Below are 23066 nucleotides of genomic sequence, written 5' to 3' on the forward strand. Positions count from 1 at the left end.
TGGCTATCCTATCAATTCTCAACATGTAGAGTAGGAAGCATGACTACCAGATAACCATCAACAATTCCTTCCCTCCATGTATGCACAAGCCATCAAAAAGTAGAGTCTATTCTTCCAAACCTTTCTAAGTGTGGCCTGGATTGTAAATGCTCTGACCAACAGAATATGGTGGAAGTGATATCATTCCAGTACTGGGCTTAGCCTTTAAGAGCACTGGCAGTTTCTTTCAGTCTCTTAGGAAAATGTTCACTCTGGGGAAGCCAATCACCATGTAAGAAGAACACACACCCTGAGACTATCATACTATGGAGGCCCAAGCTAGCAATGCAGAGAAATGCCCATCGAGAGCCCATTCATCGAACATTCCAGTCCAGATACCAGACTTGTGAGTAAATACTCAGGTGACTTCAGCACCAGCTGTCATCTGATTACAATGCCTGAAAGATCCCAAATGAGAATCATCCAGCTGAGATTTATGAATCCCAGAGAACACTGAGAGATAATAAAATGATTGTTATTTGAAAGCTTATTACTAAGTTTTGGTAAGAGAGAACAAGAACATAATCTGTCAACATTTCATATCCCCCTTTCCTGCTTGTTTTTTTTTTAATTTTAGTACTTATCACTTTCAAATATAATATAAATTTAACTTATTTATCTTACTTTGTTACCTTTCTATTCCAATAGAATATCAACTGCATGACAGCTGTTATTTTTTATTTGGTTGTCTATTGCATCTCCAGGGCCTAAAGCAGTGCCTGGCACATAGTAAGTTATCAAAAGACACAGGTTACTGGATTAAGAAATCATTACATAGAAAAGAGAGCATGAAATAGGCAAGAAAAAGTTAGTAGAGTCATTACTAAAAATGAATGTTAATGGTAATTATATTATTGCTTAAATAAAACAAAACCAACTTCTTCTCAAAGCATACTGAGCACAAGATGTGATGAAGTCTATCCTCATTATTTGCAGATTCTCCTACTGAAAATTCGTCTACTTGGTAAAATTTATTTGTACCTCCAGAAATACTTGTGACCATTCATGTGTAGGTGCACAACAACAAAATAATCTGACTAGCCCAATGAGTACCTTCCAAACGTAGGTAGAACAAAGCAACACTCTGCTTGTTTCATCTTTCATACTATAAACAAGTATTCTTTCATGGTCTTTTTGGTGCTCCATTTTTTTTTTTTTTGTACTTTTGTGCTTTCTGTTGGTGATTTTACTGTTTAAAATACTCCCCAAGAATAGTAAAGTGCTGCAAGGTGTTCCTACATGAAAAAAAGGCTGTTATGTACCCCATAGAGAAAATATGTGTGTTAGATAAGCTTCATCCAGGCATGAGTGTTAGGGATGTTGGCTATTGAGTTCAATGTTAATGAATCAATAATACACAGTAAACAACGGTGTCTTTAAACAGAAACACATATAAAACAAGGTTATATGTTCATCAGTCAATGAAAATGTTGTGACTGGGGGCTGCAGGAATCTAACCTGTATTCACCCTAGAAACAATAGTTTAATCTAATTCAGTGTTCACCCCAACTTTATAGAACATAAATACTGAAGAAGATTTGACTGTATTTCTCAGAATCTTACAGAGGTCATTATTAATAGATTATGCTGCAACTGTGCGTAGGACATACACATTTTGAGTAATGGATGTGAATCTGAAACACCACAAGTACAATTTTTGGTGAATGCATGTAATAATTTACCTGGCCAATGGGAGTCATTACTTAAAAAATATCATACTGCAAATTTTCAAGATGAAAAACATTATTTAAAGGTAAATAATAACCTTTTTAAATAATAACCTTCTTTATACGTTTTATCAATTAGATTTTTAGATACTGTTTTTTCTTAAAGCAAGCTTGACTATTACTAAAAATAACAGCAAACATTTATATGATATTTTCTATGCACTAGGTATTATTCCAAGCATTGTATCTATTACCTATATTTACATTCATTTAATGTCACAAATGTTCCTATTGAAAACTGCAGAGCTATGATTCCAATATAGGCAATGGAGTTCCAAGAGCCCATTCTCATACCATGACGAGATACATACCACTACCTCCCAAGATGGATGAAAGGGAACTCTCAAACAGCCTAGCTGTCAATTAGCTGGACAAACCTGGATGATCCAACAATATCTAATGATCCAAGAATCTCTCAAGTGTTTATTTAACACATTTTAATTCCCAATCCAGAATTTTTCTCTGTCTCCCAAGTTTTGACCACAGATGAGATTGCATCTACCTTTGGGATCATGTCTCTTATACTTCCTTTGATTCCCAAACCACCCACAATAAAACCAAGTATACGTGACACATGAAATGAGTACGTGTTGAATAGCTGAATTTAAGATAAGAAAACTTATTTTGGCGGTTTATCACTAATGTAAACATAGAAACGTTTGCCTACTAGCTCTTGATAAAAACAAGCCTACTTGAAAAACAGTCAAAAAATTCACCATGCATGTAATTTTTATATTTCTCTGTTGAAATATCAATATTAAAAAAAAATAGAGGCAGTACAATTTAGCTACCAAGAGGATGGGCTTGGTCCAAATCCTGTTACTATTAACAATGCTATTTATTTAATTTCTCTTGTTTTTAATTCTCTTATTTATAAATATGAGGGTGATAATTATACCTGGCTCACAGGCTTGTGACAAGCACTAAATAGTATTTTGCATGTAAAGTACTCATAATAATGCTTCCTACAAGTGCTCACTAAATGTTGACTTTTATTACTATTACTATTAATATAAAATAGCCATCCCCTTTTTAGTTCTTCTACAACAAACCTATGAAAACCAAAACATACCAATGTTACTTTTATATGTTCACTATAAGCCTCACGTTAAAAGTTGCTCATGAAAATTAAGTCACAATATTTAAAAATTTTTAAGTTCTTTCATCTCTATCAGAGGCATGTTGCAATTAGAGCTAGTTATCATTAGCCGTATATATTTTCTTGATGCTGTTTGTAAAACAAAGCAAAAAACTGTAAAGTGAAAAAAAATTTCCAAGTAAAACACATGTAGAAAAGCATGTGCCTTTCTATGTGTCATGTTCTGCCACAGGGCTATAACTAAATATGGGTATGTATGGGATAGGGTGAGAAGGGAGAGACCCCATGCCCAAAGGACTGAGAGACAGATAAAGGAGAAAAATGATTTTCTCAGCGCAGCTGATGAGTATCACTGTCCAATAATAGAAAGATAAAAGATACTAAATATAAGACATGAGTTTCTTAAATTTAAATTTTTTATTGTTTAATTCCTTTTATTCTGTGACTCCGAAATTAAGGTTTATATATCAAAAAATGCTATGCAAAAATAACATGGGATCAATTGTAAGTATTTTTTTCTGAAATTATGGTAAATTCTGAATGGAAGTTTGTTTTTTTCAGAGAAGAAATAGAATACTTACTCTCCTTGTTTTAGAAAGCACTGACTTCTATCATACAAGAAACAAAAAGCAGGCATTCTTAACCCTTAGAAACTTAACCACCACTGACTGAATCAATTAGGATTAGTGTTAGAAATCAACATTGGAATATAAAGGCATTATTATTAAACCATCAAAGATAATTTTCATATTTAATTGAATGAGACATAATATGAGAAAATAATATTCCTCATACACATCCTTTCCCTAAATCTCAACAATTTTAGACTGACAATATTCAAAATAATAAATGTTACTTTGGTTACAGAATTTTGTCCACAAAGTTTAAAGAACAATGTAAATCCATAAATCGAAATTACATTTAGAAATTTAAAACATCCAATACATGAGTTTCACCATCTATAAATTTGTTCTGAATCTCATCTTTATAATGAGACTAAATTTCCATTATAATTTTCCATTTTTCTATTTATTCTGAAATGTTCAGGGCACTTGTTTTAGCAGCTGTTCAAGCACAGAACATTTTTTCCTTTAACAAAATAATTATTGCTGTAATAATCTGTAATTATGGTTTATAACTGCAATAATCCCAAAGAAATCAGTCATTACCATAGATCACAAGTAATCGTTAACTACTGTTAATGACCTATTTCTTAGGGATTATTGTTTTCGTAAACCATGACCATATCACCACAAATATGGAAGAGCAAGACAATATAATACAAATGAGATCATAATATAATAATAAACTTATTTTGTAACATTAAAAGCCATTAAGCATCTAAATTAAAGCACACATAACGAGAGCATATAATTTTCTTTGTTCAACACTAACTGAAGTGTTTAGTCTGCACAAAAGAAATTGAATACTGCTACATATGGTGGTATAAACTAGAGCCACATTAAGCACTTTTTGTATAAAGCAATCATTCTTAAGTAGAACACAGATATCTTTAAAAGGCAGATTCCTTCCCAATGACAAAAAAAAAAAAAAGGTAAGGAAAACAAATGTTAAAAATTTTCTATGTATTGGGCATTAGAGACTGAAAGGTTATTAAAACTACATAGTACATCCAACTATAAAAACTCCTTGAATTTATATTAATCAAGAATCAGATCTGACTTAATTTATTCGATAGACCTACTTAATATCATAAATTACTACACTGAAGTTAATTCCATTTGTGTATCTCAGAACAGCTAAACTTTCACTCAGTACCCTTTTGTAGGAAAACAAGTATTATTTTATAACTGAATCTTTTCACTTTTTACATTGTAAGGTAATATTTAATACATATATGAAGCTATGTGTAATGGATACCAAGTGTAATAAAACAAACACCTGTTTAATCCCCTATCCAACTTAAGAACCAAGGCTACCCTTCCTCTAACATCCCCTTATCTGCCACCCTAGAGGTAACCATGATCCTGTATTTGGTGCTTACTATTCTCTTGAAATTTTTTTTCATTTTATCACCTACGCCTATGTCCTAAACAATATATTTTTAGTCTCATTTGTTTTGGGACTTTATTAAGTGTTTCATACTACATAGAGTTTCCTGAAAATGGCATTACTTCACCAGCTATCATATCTCTGACATTCATCATAAGTGTACCTGTACTTCATTCATTTTTATTGTTATGGAATACTGTATTATACAACCATGTTATGATCTGTTTACCCATTTTCACGTTTATGGGTATTTGAGCTGTTTCCACTTTGTGCCTTTAGGAACAAGTAGACTATGAACATTCAGTCTCATACCACTTGTGGAGAAGAGATTTTCAAAAGGACATTCCTAAGACTGGAAGTGCCAGGTCAGCAGGGATTCAAATGCTCCACTTTACAAAATACCATCAAATTGATTTCCATTACATTTCTAGTTGATTTGTTTTATATTCCTACCACAAGTGTATAAGAATCCCCTTTGATCTACATTCTCCTGTAAGATTTTTGCCAACCTACTGGGAGTAAAATGGTATCTCATGTGCTAAGTATGTTTCTAAAATACCCAACTGTATAGGTTCATTTATTATTATTTCTGCAATTTAGTTTAATTGCAAATTGGTAAGAATGTGGACACTCTGATGCCATGTGACTGAAATCTGTTGAGACTTGTTTTATATGCAAATACTTCAACTTTTTAAAACTGACATGCAATTCACATATAACATTATATTAGTTTCAAGTGTAAAATATAATGATTTGATATTTGTATATATTAGGAAATGATCACCACAATAAGTCCAGTTAAATTCATCACTTCACATAGTCACCAACTTTTTTATGGTAAGGACTTTTAGTATTTATTCCCTCAACAACTTTCAAATATACAATACAGTACTATTAACTATAGTCACCACACTGTGCGTTACATCCCCATGACTTATTTATTTTATAAGTGGAAGTTTATGCCTTTTGACCACCTTTACCCATTTTACCCACCCCCCACTCCCCTCCTCTGGTAACCACCAATCTGTTCTCTGTATCTGTGAGCTCAGTTTTTGTTAGTTTTTACTTTCAGATTCTACATATAAGTGAGATCATATGGTATTAGTCTTTCTCTGTCCGACTTATTTCACTTAGCATAATGTCCTAAGGGTCCATCTTTATTGTCACACATGGCAAGATTTCATTCTTTTTTATGGCTGAATAATATTCCATTATACACACGTGCGCGTGCACACACACACACACACACACACACCATTTTCTTTCTCCATTCATCCATCAGTGGACATTTAGATTGAGCCCATGTCTTGGCTATTGTAAATAAAGCTGCAATGAACATGGGGGTGTAGATATCTTTTCAAATTAGTGTTTTTGTTTTCTCTGAATAAAAACAGAGAGGTAGAATTGCTGGATATTATGGTAGCTCTATCTTTAATTTTATGAGGAACTTCCATACTGTTTTCCATAGTGGCTACACCAATTTACATTCCCACCAACAGTGAATGAGGCTTCCCTTCTCTCTACATCTTTGCCAACGCTTGTTTTCTCTTGTCTTTTAGATAAAAGTCATTCTAACAGGTGTGAGGTGCTTTCATTGTGGTTTTGATTTCCATTTCCCTGATGACTAGTGATGTTGAGCACTTTTTGATGTACCTGCTGTTGCTGAGTTGTAGGAGTTCTTTCCATATTTTGGATATTAACCTTTCATCAGATATATCTGTTTGCAAATATTTTCTCCCATTGGGTAGGTTACCTTTTCATTTTGTTAATGAAAACTTTTAATGAAGAATCTCAGAAGAGATCTACTGGTAGAAAACATTCTGGTTTTGCTTGTCTGAAAATGTCTTTTGTTCATCTTTGTTCTTGAAAGATACCTTTGGTGACACATATTATGTTATTTTGGCTCCATTTGTAAAAAATAATATTCTAACCACCCTCTGGCTTACATTTTTACTGTTGAGAAGTGAGTTTATCAGTTTATTTTATACTCCTCAAGCTGCTTTGGAGATAATCTGTCTTTGGGACTACATAGTATGACTAAAAAAAATTTTTTTTGACTGGTATATGTTGGGCTTGCTGTATCAATGGATTCATGTCTTCCATTAATTCCAAAAATTCTCAAATAGAGTATCTTCAGTTATTGCCTCCGTTCCATCTTCTCTATTCTGTTTTCCTAGGATTCATTTGATACCCTGACGTCTCATCCCATCCTTTAACTTCTTTTTTAATATTCTCACTTCCTTGTTTCTCCACATTCTTGAAAATTTCTTCAAACCTAACTGCCGATTAGCTAATTCTTTTCTTAGCTAGGTCTAATTTACTGTTTAACACATCCATTAAATTTTAGATAACAAAACTTTTTCTTCAATATTAAAAGTTTTACCTGAGTCTTCTTTGATCTGCCTTGGCCATCTGTCATACTCTTGTTTGCTCATTTGCGATTCTATTTTTTTATTTCTTTAAACATTTCACACATAATTATTTTCTATTCCCATCCAATTCTATTATCTTAAGTCCTTGGGAAGGTCTAAGTCAAATAGGTAATTTACTGTTTCTGTTAGTGCTCATTGATGACATCTTGTTTCATTATTTGTGTACTTGTTATTTTTAAAATTATGAACACTCATTTGGTTGATGTGAATCTGCAGGATTCTCAAGGCCCTAAATTATGGTTGCTATTCATCATGGTTGCTATTCATCAGAGAAGGTTTTAATTTACTTTTTTGCTGGAAGCCAAGAGGCTCTAGCATTTTGGGACCACTTTATTCCCTTTCAAGGGTCCAACTTAATATATGAATCTCAAGTTCAGTACACATACCTTGCTACAGGCCTAGGGCTTTGCCACCAATTTAATCACTGATATTGATAATTTGCCTTTGGAAGCAATATTGCCTTTTGCCCTTGTTTGCTGTCGACTAGTCCCATTCTGGTTAAAGTTAATTCTTGTGAGGGAAAAGTAGTCAGAAGAGGTGGGGGAGTGGACAGAGGAGTGGAGAGTAGCAGAAGGGAGGTGAGGGAACCTCAGAAATTTCATGTACTTATTTCAAGGCCAGCAATGCATTAAAAAGTTTATCCAGGAGTTGACTGTTTTGCATCTGAAAAGCCTTTCAGAGCATCAAGCTGACCACAAAGAAGTGAAAGCTACTACCAATTCTTTACTATTAAAAAGGAGCAAACACTACTTGGGATATATGCCAAAAAGAAAAATGTGATTTTACAGGCAGCTGGCCATAACATAACCTGAGTTAATGTAGAAAACAAATCTGAAAAGATACTATATGGGATGCCACTGAGTCATTAGACAAAAAAAAAACAAAAACAAAAAAAAAACAAAAACCTTTTAAAAATACTAAAACACAGGCTTACAGGGCAACCGCATAGCTACAAAAAGATACCTAATGGAAAAGACAAGGAGGGATGAGAATCCAGCCTGTGCTCTACTCACCAATCTGTGCACTCCACTATGGTGCATCTGCACAAAGACACCAAATGAACTACTGAGCTGATAAGAAGGTAAAATAAATCCTCAAAGGCCAAAATGACGTGAGGGCTAAAATCATGGAAACAACTAGAGAACTTGAGTTTCTCCTTGAGAGACAAAGGACAAAGCCTAGGGCATATCCAATGTAAGGACCCCAACAAAAGATGAGACACAGTTACACCCTTAGTGGAAAAAAAAAAAAAAAAATGAACTGGAGGGGGGAAAAACCTGCCCCTGGCAGAGAAAGATAACAGAGAAACTTGTCTGACTTGACTTTAACATTAGGTAGAGTGGAGGAAAAAACCCTCAAGTCAGACCTCACATGGTTTGTGGCCTTAATAAAGACTACCAGTGTGATATGAAGAACCTTATTCTAAGGAAATAGTTCACATGGTATTGAGTTGGCAGTCCTCCTCCACCTCACTTAGTTAATGGACTAAACATTCCAATCAAAGGACAGGATGGTCAGAATAGGTTTTTAAAAAAGAAAGAACTATATACTTTCTAAGATAGATGTACTTCAAATATCAAGACACAGACAGACTGGATGTAAATGCATGGAGAGGGATATACTGTATAAACAGAAGGCATAAGAAGGCACTGACTTTAGGAATATCAGATAAGACTGATTTCAAGATGAAAGATTTTAATTAATAGGAAAGACAAAGCAATTATAGATATCTATATGAAGCAAAAATTGACAATTAAAAGTAGCTGAGACAATTCCACAATTCTATCTGGAGACTATAACAGCTCTCTGAATAAATAGTAGAAATAGACCAAAACAAAAGACAAAATCAGTAAAGACAAAAACTACCTGAACAATGTTACTAATAATCTTGACTTAATTTCTATTTACAAACTGCTATTCCCAAATGGTAAAATACATATTCTTTTCAAGTGTACATGGTATGTTTACCAGGATACACCATATGCTAGGTCATAAAACAAGTCTCAATAAATTTTAGAAGTTTGAAATCCTACAAGATAATATTTGACCAAGGTGGAATTAAATTAGAAATCAGCAACAATAAGACAACTAAGAAAACCCCAAATACTTGGAAATAAAAAGCATATACTTCAAATTCCATAAATAAACAAAAAAACACAGATTAGAAAGTATTTTTAACTAAGAGAATCTAAAAATAAAACAACCAATTTCATGAGATGCAGCTAAAACAATGCTTAACAATGAAATTCATAACTTCAAATGTTTCTATTAAAAAGATACAAAAATCTAAAACTCAAAGATGTGGAATCTCTAAAATCAGGGAGGAAAAAGATGGAATAAAATCAATAGTATATAGCAGAAAATTATAAAGCTAAAATAACTTATGAAATAAAAAAATGAACAAACAAAAAAAATCAATGAAACTAAAAGCTGGTTCTTTGAAAAGATTAACAAAATTGATAAATATCTAATTGGGGTCAATCAGGAGAAAAGAAAAAAAGGCAACAACTGTAAATATCAAGAATGAGTGGTAGGTGGGTAAAAATGTGTGAACGGGGTCAAAAATTAAAAACTTTCAGTTGAAAACTAAGTCATGGGAATATTATATACAGCATGGTGACTATCGTTAATACCGTACTGCATATATGAAAATTGCTAAGAGGGAAGATATTTAAAGTTCTCATCACAAGAAGAAAATCATTTCACAACTATGCATGGTGACAGATGTTAGTTAACTATACTTACTGTGATGATCATTTTGCAATATATACAAATATCAAATCATTATGTTGGATACCTGAAACTAATAATGTTGTATGCCAAGTATGCTTCAGCTTAAAAAAAACAAAAACAAAAACCATCATTTCAGATCCTACAGACAGTAAAGAATAACAGAATATTAGAAATAACTTTATTCCAATAAATTTAAAAACAGGACAAATTCCTTGAAAGATACAAATGACTAAATTTAAGCCCAGGAGAAACAGAAAATTTAAATAGTCCTATATCAATTGAAGAAATCGAATTTGTAATTCTAAACCCTTTAGGCCCACTGACCTTGCCAGTGCATTCTATAAAACTCTTAAGAAAGAAATAATACTCATACTCCACAAACTCTTTCAGAAGATAAAGAAAGAAGAGGAATCACTTCCTGACTCATTTTATGAGACTAGTATTACCCTGTTACCAAAACCAGGCAAAGGCATCACAAGAAAATAAAACTATAGACAAATATCCTTCATGAACATCAATATAAAATAATAATTTTTTTTGCAAACTGAATCTAATCCTATATAAATGAACACTATATCATAACCAAGTAGGATTTATCCTGGGAATGTAAAGCTGGTTTAACACAGAAAAATCAATCAATGTAATTCACTATATTAGTAAAAAAAGAAAAAAAATCGGTCATTTGAATAGGTGGATAAAAAGCATTAAAAAAAAAAAAATCAATACCCATTCATTATAAATAGCCAGAGGAATAGAAGGGAACTTCCTCAAATTTATTATGAACATCCTTTAAAAAACCTACAGATAACATCCTACATCAATGTGAAAGGCTCAATGCTTTATATGTACAAACAGAAACAAGGCCAGACTATCCACTCTCACCACCTATATTCAACATTATACTGGAGGTCCTACCACTGGAATAAGGCAAGAAAAAGAAATAAAAGGCATGAAGACAAGACATTAAAATGTCTTTATTTGCAGATGACATGTCATATATAACAATCCAAAAGAATCCACAAAAAAGCTATGAGAATAAGTAAATTTAGCAAAATCGTAGGACACAAAGATAAAAACCAATTCTGGTTTTATAGAGTAGCAGAGAATAATTATAAAATTTACAACAGCATCAAAAACATATAGTAATAAATTTAGTGAAACATTTTTAATACCTGTGCACTGAAAGCAATAAAACATTGCAAAGAAAATTAAGGGACAACTATATAAGTGGAGCAATATACCATGTCATGGACTGGAAGACTCAATATTGTTAAGATTGCCTAAATGGATGCATAGATTGAGGCAATCCCAATCAAAATTCTAGTGAGATTTTTTTTTAAAGAAATAACAAGCTGATGCTAAAATTAATATAGAAAGGCAAAAGACCTAGAACAGACACAACCATTTTGAGAAAGAAGAATGAGATGGGAGTACTTAGATTACGTGATTTCAAGACTTAACAAAGTTACAGTAACCAAGGCAGTATGACACTAACATAAGGAAGGACATATAGATCAATGGTACAGAACAGAGTCTGGTAATAAACCCTTTATAATCAATTGATTTTGACAAAGGTGTTACAATAATTCAACAGGGAAAAAGATAGCTGTTTCAGCAAATGGTGCTAGAACAACTGTAACTGTATGGGTTGGAGAGGGGGACTTACCGTTAACTCACACTATCCACAAAAATTAACCCTAAGTGGTTCCGACTTAAACATAATAGCTAAAAACTACTAGACTTCTAAAAGAAAATATAAACATCATCTCTGTGACTTGGGTGGTAGATTTCTTAAATACAAAAAGCATAAGCCATAAAGAAAAATTGAAAAGGTAGGTCCATCAAAATTTAAAACTTCTGCTTTTCAAAAGATAGTTAAGAAGATACACCACAGGAAGGGAGAAAATACTTGCAAACATATATGTGAAAGAGAGATTATATACAGAATATATAAAACACTCTTACAATTCCAATAAGAATATGTGTAAAAGAACAACCCAATTTAAAAATGGGCAAAAATGTGAACAAACATTTCACAAAAGAAGATATATGAATGGGCAAATTATCAGGGAAATGCAAATTATAACCACAATGAGACACTATTATTAGATACCAGTAGAATGGCTAAAGTTAAAAGACAATATCAAATCATGATGAAGAAGTGGAGCAAATGAAACTCTCATACATTGTTAATGAGAACGAAAAATGGTACGCTTTGTAAAACAGTATAACAGTATCCTATAATTTTAAACATACATTTTTCAAATGACCCAGCAATCTGTCTTAGGTATTTACCCATGAGAAATAAAAATTTAAGTAGATACGAAGACTTGTCTGCAAATGTTCATAGCACCATTATTCATAATAGACCCAAAACTAAAAGTGGAACTCAAATGCCCATCACTCAGTGACTAGATAGAGAAAGTATGGTAAAGTCATACTATGGAATACTATGCAGCAATAAAAAGGAACAAAGTATTAATATACACGATATTTTTGAATGTCAAAAACATTATGCTATGCAAAGTCAAACACAAAATACTGCTTATTGTATGATTCCGTTTATAAAGAAATCTAAAAGAGACAAACCACAGTGACAAAAACAGTGGTTCCTGGGTCAGGAGACAGGGAAAGGGATCAAAGAGCACGAGGAAATTATTTGGGGTGAAGGAAGTGTTCTCTGTCTTGAATGTGGTGATAGTTACATGGCTGTGAATAACTTCTAAATCCATCAAACTACACACTCAAAAAAAAAAAAAAGAAAGAAAAGAAAAAGATACTTGCAACTCTCATCAGAGACAAGGAGTTCATTTTTCTAAAATACAAAGAGCTCTTAAAAAAAAATGAGAAAAAGATCAACAACCCAATAAAAAAAAAAGAGCAAAGAAATGAACAGGTCATTACAGAAAGAGATGACTAAATAGCTTTTAGATAAATTTAAGCAATGCCTAACTGGACTGATGATATGTGAATGTTAAATTATACTGAGAAACCATTTTTCACCTACAGCATTGCTAAGAATTCAAAAGGTTGAAGGCAATATGGAATTTATCCTGTGAAGGCAATATGGAAACGCTCCCATAGAGCTGATGGACAGGTAAATTGACATAGTCCTTACCAAGAGTAATTTGGCAGCATCTATAAAAGCAATAAATACATTTATCCTTTCCCCAACAGTAATTCTGCTCAGGAAATTTATCTTATGCATATATACTTGCAGACATGTAAAATGACATATATATATATATATATATCATTAATCTATATGGAATTAATTTTAATAGCTGATGATGACAACTCAAATGATTTTCAGTGGTGGATGGAATGGTTAAATAAATTATGATACAATATATTCAAAAAATAAAATATGATGCATCTATGAAAAAATAAGAATTCTCTGTATACTGACTTGAAAATAGCTACAAAATAAATTGCTAAATGAAAAAAAAAAGGCAGGAACAGAACATTAAGGGGGGTACGCCACATCCAAAGTAAATAAAGGGGGATAAGAATTTATAAATTCATAATTGTTTGTATATGCATACAGAAACTTTGAAAATATATGCAAAACTAGTAAGAATTGCTACTTAGAGTGAAGAACAAGAGGACAGATCACAGAACCGAAACAGAACACATTTTAATTTCTTTTTTCTAGACGATGTGCATATATTACTTCTTTAAAAAGATTAGGTGAATTAATTCAAATAAAGTTTGGTATGAAAAATAACTAAGAGAAAAGACACATTAAAGTGATATGTAAAGACAGATCACAAACTTGGGGACAATATTTACAATTCAAATAACTAAAGGATTAGTGTCAAAAATACACAAAGAACTCAATCAGTAAGAGAAAAACTCATAATCCAAATGGTGAGGAGAAAATGAACAAAAATCATGAATATACATATCACTGATAATGACACAAGAGTCAACAAACATAAGACAATATGAAACTTCATTAATAATTATGGGAATAAAAACTAAAATACCCATGAGGTTTATTACCTCAACTAGTAAAAATTTAGGTCTAACATTATGTGCTGTTGGCAAAGATCTAGATCAGGGTGGGTGGGATGTAAAGTAGTAAATCACTCTGTAAACTGCTTTGGCAGCATCTACTGAAACTATGTAATAGGTATATACAACAATCCTTACAGCAGCACTCGCTGTATTAGCAAAAAACAGAAAAAACCACAAATACCTACTGACAAGAAAATGCATAAATAAATTTGGTATGTTGAAACGACAGAGAACAGCGGCAGTGCAAATGAAGGAATTATAGCCATAGCATCAACACAGACTCTCATAAATGCAATACTGAGAGGAAAAAAAAGTAAAGTAAGTTGTAGAGGAATACAGTTTCATTCCAGTTGTATAGAGTTCAGAAATTTGTAAAACCATGCATTATTTTCAGAATATATATGTGTGTGTGTCTGTGTGTGTATGCAGTAATACTATGAATAATAAAAGGCACCAATTGATAAACACAAAATTCAAGATTGCAAGTATTTTCTGCTGGCAGGAATGATAGAGATGGACAGAGAACAATGGGAACAGCAAAGACCCCTACTGAACTATTCTTTAAGCTGTGTGATGGTGCTGTTATTGCTAGTCACTATGTTTCAATATATGTAAATAAACTTTTGTATTTATTTAATATTAAATAATTTTCAAAATTCTACTGAAAGTAGAAATCAATCATGAAAAGACTAAATGCTGCAAAAAATACCGCTCCTCAATTTAATTTATAAATAATGAGATCTTAATAAGAGAAAACACTGGAAGTAAAGGTTAACTACTTACTCCACTATCTAGCCCAGCAGCAGTTTTTTAATGTGTGGACTCAAAAAATGAAAACGAAAACAGATAATAAAAGGCATTTTAAGAAGATACTATGTAAATGTAAAATCTTTAAACAAATGTTTAGAAAGAGTTTAGACAGGAAATCATTGACAGTGTGACTATCATCCTTTACCATTCCCTTTCCAAAATGATGAAAGGAAGAAACAAAAGAAAGAAAAAAACATTCTTCAACTATAATTAAAGTGTCTCCTATTAGAAATATATACAGCCAGTTCCAGTCTCATATTCATTTCATTTTTCTTAAATGTGAAAAATGTATTTAATTTTATTCCCTATGTTCCTGAAAGGATTTAAAGGGACATAGAGCAATAAATAAATCTTCCTTCAATAAACGATTAAAGAAAAATGAGAAAATTGAGGAATTAAAATATAATAATAAACCAAAGCCATGGTGAAGGCTAATACACAAATGCAAAACCATAATGAGGTCTTATACAGTTTTTTATTGGATGAAACTAGACTCTGAATTTATAGTCAACTATACCAAAGAAGGACACTTGATTAATTAAAAGACAGTTACAAGTTAATGAACTCTACTCAAATACCATTATCAGCTTTTCTTGATAGTGATTCCAGAGAAATACTTCCCATGTATCTTATAAAGGACTGAAAATTGACCATCAAGCAACCAAAATACGCAGAAGGTTAATAAAATTAATGGCTTATTAGAGGATGAGGATTTGGGGAAAACACATAAAAATAATTTGCAGCAAAATTATTAAAGTGACTAATGAAGCTACTTAAAATTCAACATAATACCATAGATAGTCATATAAAATGTACTGACCTTCCTGAATTGCCCTGTCCACAGTTATCCCAGAAGGTGAATGCAGAAGCTTTTGGTAATTCTGAGCATTTTGGTCAAACAACTGTACAAGAAGAGTGCATGTCTTTTCATATTCGCATCTGCTGACAGTGCACAACTGCTCCAGCTGCTGAAACACAGTAGCAGTATCATCCAGTGGATCATCTAAATTATCTCTGCAAATATAGAAGAACAAGTTTTCACACATTAGAATGTGATATGCTTTTATTCACCACAAATAAACTTTATATTAAATAAAAATTCTATCATGGATAAAGAAACAAAAGACAAACAGATTGGAAGGTAAGAAATAAAACGTAAATGTAAATTCTATGTTTGAAGACAACATGATTATATACACGAAAGTCCCAAAGAAACCACACACACACACACACACACACACACACACACACACACACACAAAGCTAGTACCTCTTACGGATGAGTTTACCAAGGTCCTAGCATACAGGGTCAATATACAAAATACAACTGTAACACTATATATAACTAGCCATGAACAATTGGAAATCGACATTTAAAAAACTGCACCTTCCAAAGGCACCAGAAAAAATCTAATTAATTAAATCTAATTAAACATATGTAAAATCTCAAGGCTGAACACAACAGTGAGGAAAGAAATCACCACAGAGCTAAATAAATTAAAAGATAAACATGCTCACTGACTAAAGACTTGATCCTGCTGAGATGTCAATTCTTCCCCAAAATTAATCTACAAATTGAAAACAATCCCAGTCAAAATTCCAGCAGGATTTTTTGGTAGAAACTGACAAGAGGAATCTAAAATTTACATGCAAAAGCAAAGGAAGTAAAAGAGCCAAAACAATTGTGAAAAGGGAAAACCAAGGCAAAAGACTCATAGTACCTGATTTCAAAGCTATTAAGGCTACAGTATTCAAGACAAGGTACTGGTAGAAGGAGAAACACATAGATTAATGAAAACAGAGTCCAGAAAGTACATGGATGTGGTCAATTAATTTTTGAAAAGAGAATAAAGGCAATGCAATAGAGAAGATAGTCTTTTAGGCAAATGGTGTTGGAATAATTGGTCATCCATAAAAAACCAAAAAAGCAAAAACAGAAAATAAAAACCCAACTTCAAGCCTTACCTCCTATCATATACAAAAATTAACTCAAAATGGATCAGAGAAGTAAATGTAAATTCTAAAACTATAAAACTTTTAGAAGAAAAAATAAAGGATAAATCAGATTTCGTTAAACTTTAAAACTTCCGCTCTTTGAAAAAGACTGTCAGGGAAATGAAAAGGCAAGCTATGGACTGAGAGCTAATATTTAAAAAGCACATACAATAAAAAGACTTGTGACCAGAATATACAGACCTTTCAAATCTCAATAAACAACCCAATTAAAAAAGAGGGGGCAACAAATTTAACAGGCACTTTGCCAAACAATACAAATGGTAAATAAGCACGTAAAATGATGCTCAACATTACTGGTCATTAAGGGAATGCAAATTAAACCCAAAATGAGGTACCACTACACACCTACTAGAATGACTAAAATTTTTAAAAACTGACAATATCAAGTACTGATGAGGATAAAGAGCAACTGGATCTCTCATACCTTACTGGTGGGGCATGCAAAATGATACAGCCACTTTGAAAAATAGTTTGGCATTTTCTCTTAAAGTAAAACATATACTTAACATTCAACCCAGAAATCTCCTACCTAAGGTATCTACCCAAGAGAAATAAAAACTTATCTTCATACAAAAATCTGTTTAGGAATGTTTACAGCTGTTTTATTCATAATTGACAAAAAAAGAAACAACCCAAATGTCCATCAACAGGTGAATGGATAAACTGTGATACATCCATAAAATGAAATATTATTCAGCAATAAATTTTAAGAACTCCTGATGCAACATGGAGGAATCTCAAATGCATTGTGCTAAGTGAAAGAAGCTGGACAACATACCATATGATTTCATCTACACAACATTCTGAAAAGGCAAAAACTACAGAAAGACAAAACAAATCAGTAATTGCCAGAAGCTGAGGGTGGGGAAAAGGCTGACTACAAGGGACACAAAAGAATTTCTGGGTTGATGGAACTATTCTCTATCCTAACTGTACGGGTAGTTCTAAACTGTATGCCCTTGTCAGAACTCATAGCCCTGTTCACTAGAAAGGGTGATTTTACACTAGGTAAATTACACCTCAAATGTTTTAAATTCCAAGACGCAAAAGGTAAAAACACAAAAGAAACATTTAGTTTTCAATACCTCACAAAAGAAACATTTAGTTTTCAATACCTCACAACTATGGCAACAGATTCCAACCGAGAAGTGATAAAGGCCTTCGTGATTTCTGGTGCATAAGTGTCTAATAAGTGGGGTTCAGTTGATTTCACAAAAGGCACTGATGCTACCATCCTTTGCCACAGAGTTAATAAATAATGAACACTGTTGGGAGCAAATTCCCAATGCTACAAAGAAATAAAGCAAATGTTATTTAAAATTGGTATATCTTCCTAGAATAAGAATTATAAAGACAAAATTACTAAAAAGATTTTTTTTGACAAATTACTAAACACAGACTTTAAAATTAACTTTTATTCTAATTATATAGCCAATGAACATTTAACGTAGCAAATTCTGTAAATGCCAAAAGGCATAAAGAAGAAACCAACAATCTCTTATTATTCTACCACCCAAAGACGATCAATATTAAAATGTTAGTGTACTTCCTTCTAATCTTCTTTCCATGAATATTTTTCAGAGTTGGTATCATGCAGAAAATGTGGTTTTAAAACCTTCCCCCAAACTTATAAAAAGAATTTTTCCCAAAAAAATCTGTAAAAAAATGTTTTTATTTCTTCACGAAGATTTTATTATAGCTTCTCAATTCATTCTTCAATTATTAGATATTCAGATAGTCTCTAAATTTTTATTATAAAATATGTTCCAATGAACTTTTATCTAAAACCCTGGAATAAGTATTTTTAGCAAAGTACAATAACAAATATTAAAAGTCCCCACCAAATCTTACCAAGAAATTGTTTTAAAATTATCTACTGTTTAACATCAATTATATATTTTTATTTACCTGTAGGCTAGTAATGGTAAAGTTAGCAATCAATCTGATAACTTCAGGATATTCCTTCACCATAACTAATTCTCCCAGCTGATAATTTGTCTTTAAACGAGCCAAAAATCGGCAAAATTCATGATAATTACCTGGATCAGACAAACCCTAAATTATAAAACAAAAAGAAAGGTTTTTAAAAATACTTAAAAACAAACCAAGATAATGACCTATCAATAAAATTCCAGGAGTATTTTATTAAGCTTTCCAGTTTTCATTGGTACTCTGTTATCAACTGGGTAGATTATTAATGAAACAAAACAAATGATTCCTGCTGGATTGAATGTTGTCATCAATGATTCATAATAAGAAATCCAAAGTAGAGGATATGGAAGAAGCTTTGCACCATGATGCCTAAATTATGTTTGGGAACCCACTGTATTACACAAAAAATTTGCGTGTGTGCATGCGTGTGTGTGTGTGTGTGTGTGTGTATGCGCGCGCGCGCGCCATGGCTTAAACAGAAGTCAACAGAAGACTTGAGAAATATTTAAGATGAAAACTCAGAATGGGTTCTTGAAACCCTGGAAAAGAGTGATACCAACTGAACTGAAGTTAAAATGGTATTTGTGCACACAAATAGAAATTTATTTTAATCCAACAAATATTTATTGAGTACCTATAGACACTGTGCCCTCAAGCAACTCCTGGTCCCTAAAGTAGAGTTATTCAAATAAATTAATGCAATGTAGGGCAGAAAGTTTAACAGAAGCATTACAAGATACAGAGGTAAACTTGAGGAAGGAAAGATTAAAAGGAAAGACCAAGAAAGAGGTCCCTAGTTGTCTATGAGAGCTCCCTGAAGACTGGGCACAAGTGTTATCTTTACAAAAGTTCAAACACTTTGCATTGTAGATGGCATGAAAGAGAATTCAAAAAGTATCTGTTTAATACTGAAAGACTTTCTAAGAAATTTCATTCATATGAACACTATGAAAATATAAAATAGTGTCAAATTAAGGACAAATTACAAAAAGATACTTCATATTTATAGGTCTTTTAATACGTTTGTAATTCTAAAGTAATATAATATTCAAACTAACTTTTACAGACATGAAACATGAACATGAGGATGTTGGAAAAGCAATTAAGACAATTATTTGGTATTAGCATATTATTTTCCACATACTGATTGATGACAGTAACTTAACTAAAAATTTTAAAGTATATTAGTAAAATCCCATTTATCAACAAAACATGTATATTTCATGATTGTGCTAACATTGAAAAGAGAAAATAAAAGCATAACACACAAAATACTAAAATACTCCTGAGAATGACCTACAAAATCAATTGCTCCTTACTGAGCAAGCACATTTTCTTTACGTACAGATATAATATGTCCCCTCAAAAGTTAGTAATAACTAAGAGACAAATAAATCTCCTTAAATCATTTAACCTCTCAAAATCCGTACTTTCATTACATATATTTTAAACCAAAAACAAAGTAAAAAAGTAAAACAAAAAATTTTATCTAGGCAACCAAAATCACTAATTAATAATGGTTTGCAATTCTCTGAAATGAATATTGCTCTTGAAGCTTTGCAAGTTAATGTATAGATTCTTAAATCTACAAACTCTTATTTGTCCACAAGAGGGCAAAAAGACATTATCTCATAATTCAAAGCCACTTAATCCAATATTAACATTCAGATTTATATTAAGTCTTCTAGTTCGGAAGGTAACTATGACTCTGAAATATTTACTTTAGTAATTTAAGAAGTACAAGCAAAGAAACGCAGTACACAATGGTATAGAGAAGAAGCATCACAGAATATATACCTTCTATTCTTATTCACCTAAAAGAATGGAAAAAATAAAAAAGGAAGAACACAGAAGTCTGTCAGGAAAGCATCCATTTTTAAAAACTGTCCACTTCCATTACAAATGAGATCTAAGGAAGACGGAAACTTCATACTTCCTTCCAGAATCATAATCAAGTCACGAGTTTAATACACCTTTCAGCAGAAAAACTGTATTTCTACATACTAAGTATTAATTAAATTACTTCATAAATACCTGAGGGTTTTCAAGTATCCTTTTTACTCCCTTAATTAAATTACCAAGGTACTTGGCACGTTCAGGACTGCTAAATAAGGACCTTCTTGTAGAAGCAAACTGAACTAAACATGAAAGTGCCTAAAAACAGGAACAACAAAATTCATTTCAATTTTAAAAGTAACTATGGCCACAAGTAAGGAACACTGTCTTTACATAAAAAATATTTTTTAATTTTAATGATAGAAAAGTACTATAGAATCCAGAAATAATGAAAGCTACACACCATCAATCACCGACACCACCCATCACTCTTCAACCCCACCACTAAAATTTCTACTCATGTGTATTCTCTTCTAATATACTTTCATATATTAGGTATGCCAAAGCAACCTGGACATGCATACACTCAAAAGGTCCCAACTGCCTCTGTTGCCCAGCTCTGTTCATGAACCAATAAAACAGCTGTTCTACAAAAAATAAAAGATGGTCTTGTGGTAGAGTATGTTTGAGAAACATGGTACATTATGTATCCTGCAAATGGGAAAACTTTACTTTCGTGTAACTTGGTATAACTTTACTTAATCCAGCACATCCCAGACTTATGTGGTGATGCTACATCTTATCCATACCATCCATTAAAAAGCTGAGGCACAATTTGGAGAATGCTGCTGGAAACATGAGATATTCTACGAAAATGGTCTAGTTACCTTCTAAAAGTTAATACCTTACCAGACAATTTCACTACTTGGGTTCTTAATTCTACTACTGAAAACCACTGAAGTCTGTCTGATCATTAAGTAAGAGGCCCACAAATTGGCAGCTTTTCAGGCCAAACAGGCCCTCATAGGTTTTGTTTTGGTCCACATGTTTGTTTGCCCACTTTGTTAAAAAAAAAAAAAAAAATTAAAATTGGCTGTTAATATTTAAATATTTTAATTAAGGGATATTACATAATGTCTGGCTCTCTTAGCAAAGGTGAGAACAGGGACAAGAATCAGAGGATGGCCTTCTAGATGTTATCCAGTTTGCCACAGTCCCTACTGTTTAAAAAACAAAACAAAACCCGAATGAACAAACAAACAATTCCTTAGGCAATTCTGATGTGTTGAAGGTTTGGGAACCACTAGTGTATTAAAAATATCCCGGGCTTGGGGGCCAAAAACATCTGGGTTTGAATCAGCTTCATTATTTAGTTTGCCGCCCTAATGAAATTCATTTTTGCCAGTCTGGGTCTGTTTCCTTGTCAACATAGTGAGGATAATAATACCTACCTTGCAGGGCCACTTTGAGGATGAAGGGAGATAAGCACCAAATAATAGAGCAGGCCCAATAAATGTCAGTTACTTTCTCTTAAAGCAGTTGTTTTCCACTTAATATTTTAAGCGCCAGTAGCTTGTTTTATTGCAAAACATAATTATACATGAAACTATGGTTTTTAAATAACTAAAAACAAAACTATTCTGGTTAAAAGACAGAAGGCTTGGGGCGCCTGGGTAGCGCAGTCATTAAGCGTCTGCCTTCGGCTCAGGGAGTGATCCCGGCATTCTGGGATCGAGTCCCACATCGGGCTCCTCCGTTGGGAGCCTGCTTCTTCCTCTCCCACTCCCCTGCTGTGTTCCCTCTCTCGCTGGCTGTCTCTCTGTCATATAAATAAATAAAATCTTTAAAAAATAAATAAATAAATAAATAAATAAATAAATAAATAAATAAATAAATAAATAAATAAATAAAAGACAGAAGGCTAAAACTCTGGCACCACCTGGAAACATGAGTATCCTATGAAACCCAGTTTAAAAATCACCACCTTAAACACTAGATTGGAGAGCAGACATGTTTAAAAAAAAAAAAAAAGAAAGAATGGGAGAGAGTATTTTTGTAAATCTATTCCTCTCTTCTAGGCAATAACATATCTAAACAAACATACCACTGATATGTACTTTAAATCTGGAACATCTTTTTTCAGGAAATGGCAATATCAGAATCCTCCAACTTTACTTCTAGAAGCTTAGATATTAAACTGACAACTCTTTCTTTCTTCCTTTCTTTCTCTCTTTTTTTTTTTCTAATCTTGACTGATCTCTGTTTTAGGTTCCACAAAGATGGGGTTGACATTCTCAAAGTTACTATATAATCAAGGAGTTTTAAGATTTTTAAAGCACACAAAAGAAATTAAATTTAAAAAATGAATAACTGGAGTGATGAACACAAAATCAAATGAGCAGATCCCCT

The 23066-nt window shown here is 32.5% G+C and overlaps 1 protein-coding gene across 4 annotated transcripts in view; it reads right to left on the minus strand.

The window, feature by feature from the left end:
- RANBP17 (RAN binding protein 17) overlaps nt 1–23066 on the minus strand; it is a 319506-nt gene that overhangs the window by 263992 nt on the left and 32448 nt on the right. For 3 of the 4 annotated variants that reach the window (XM_087867812.1, XM_087867810.1, XM_045792095.2), the window contains 4 exons: nt 20856–20975; nt 18798–18944; nt 18005–18177; nt 15694–15887 (listed from right to left, as the gene is read on the minus strand). In XM_087867812.1, the coding sequence (XP_087723938.1) occupies nt 15694–15887; nt 18005–18177; nt 18798–18944; nt 20856–20975 (634 nt within the window). The remainder of the gene's footprint in view (nt 1–15693; nt 15888–18004; nt 18178–18797; nt 18945–20855; nt 20976–23066) is intronic. The other variant, XM_087867811.1, reaches the window with a different exon arrangement.

This window comes from Ursus americanus, chromosome 15 (assembly GCF_024610735.1).
Source record: "Ursus americanus isolate L20-20 chromosome 15, mUrsAme1.1.p, whole genome shotgun sequence".
In the NCBI taxonomy this organism is placed as follows: Eukaryota; Metazoa; Chordata; class Mammalia; order Carnivora; family Ursidae; genus Ursus; species Ursus americanus.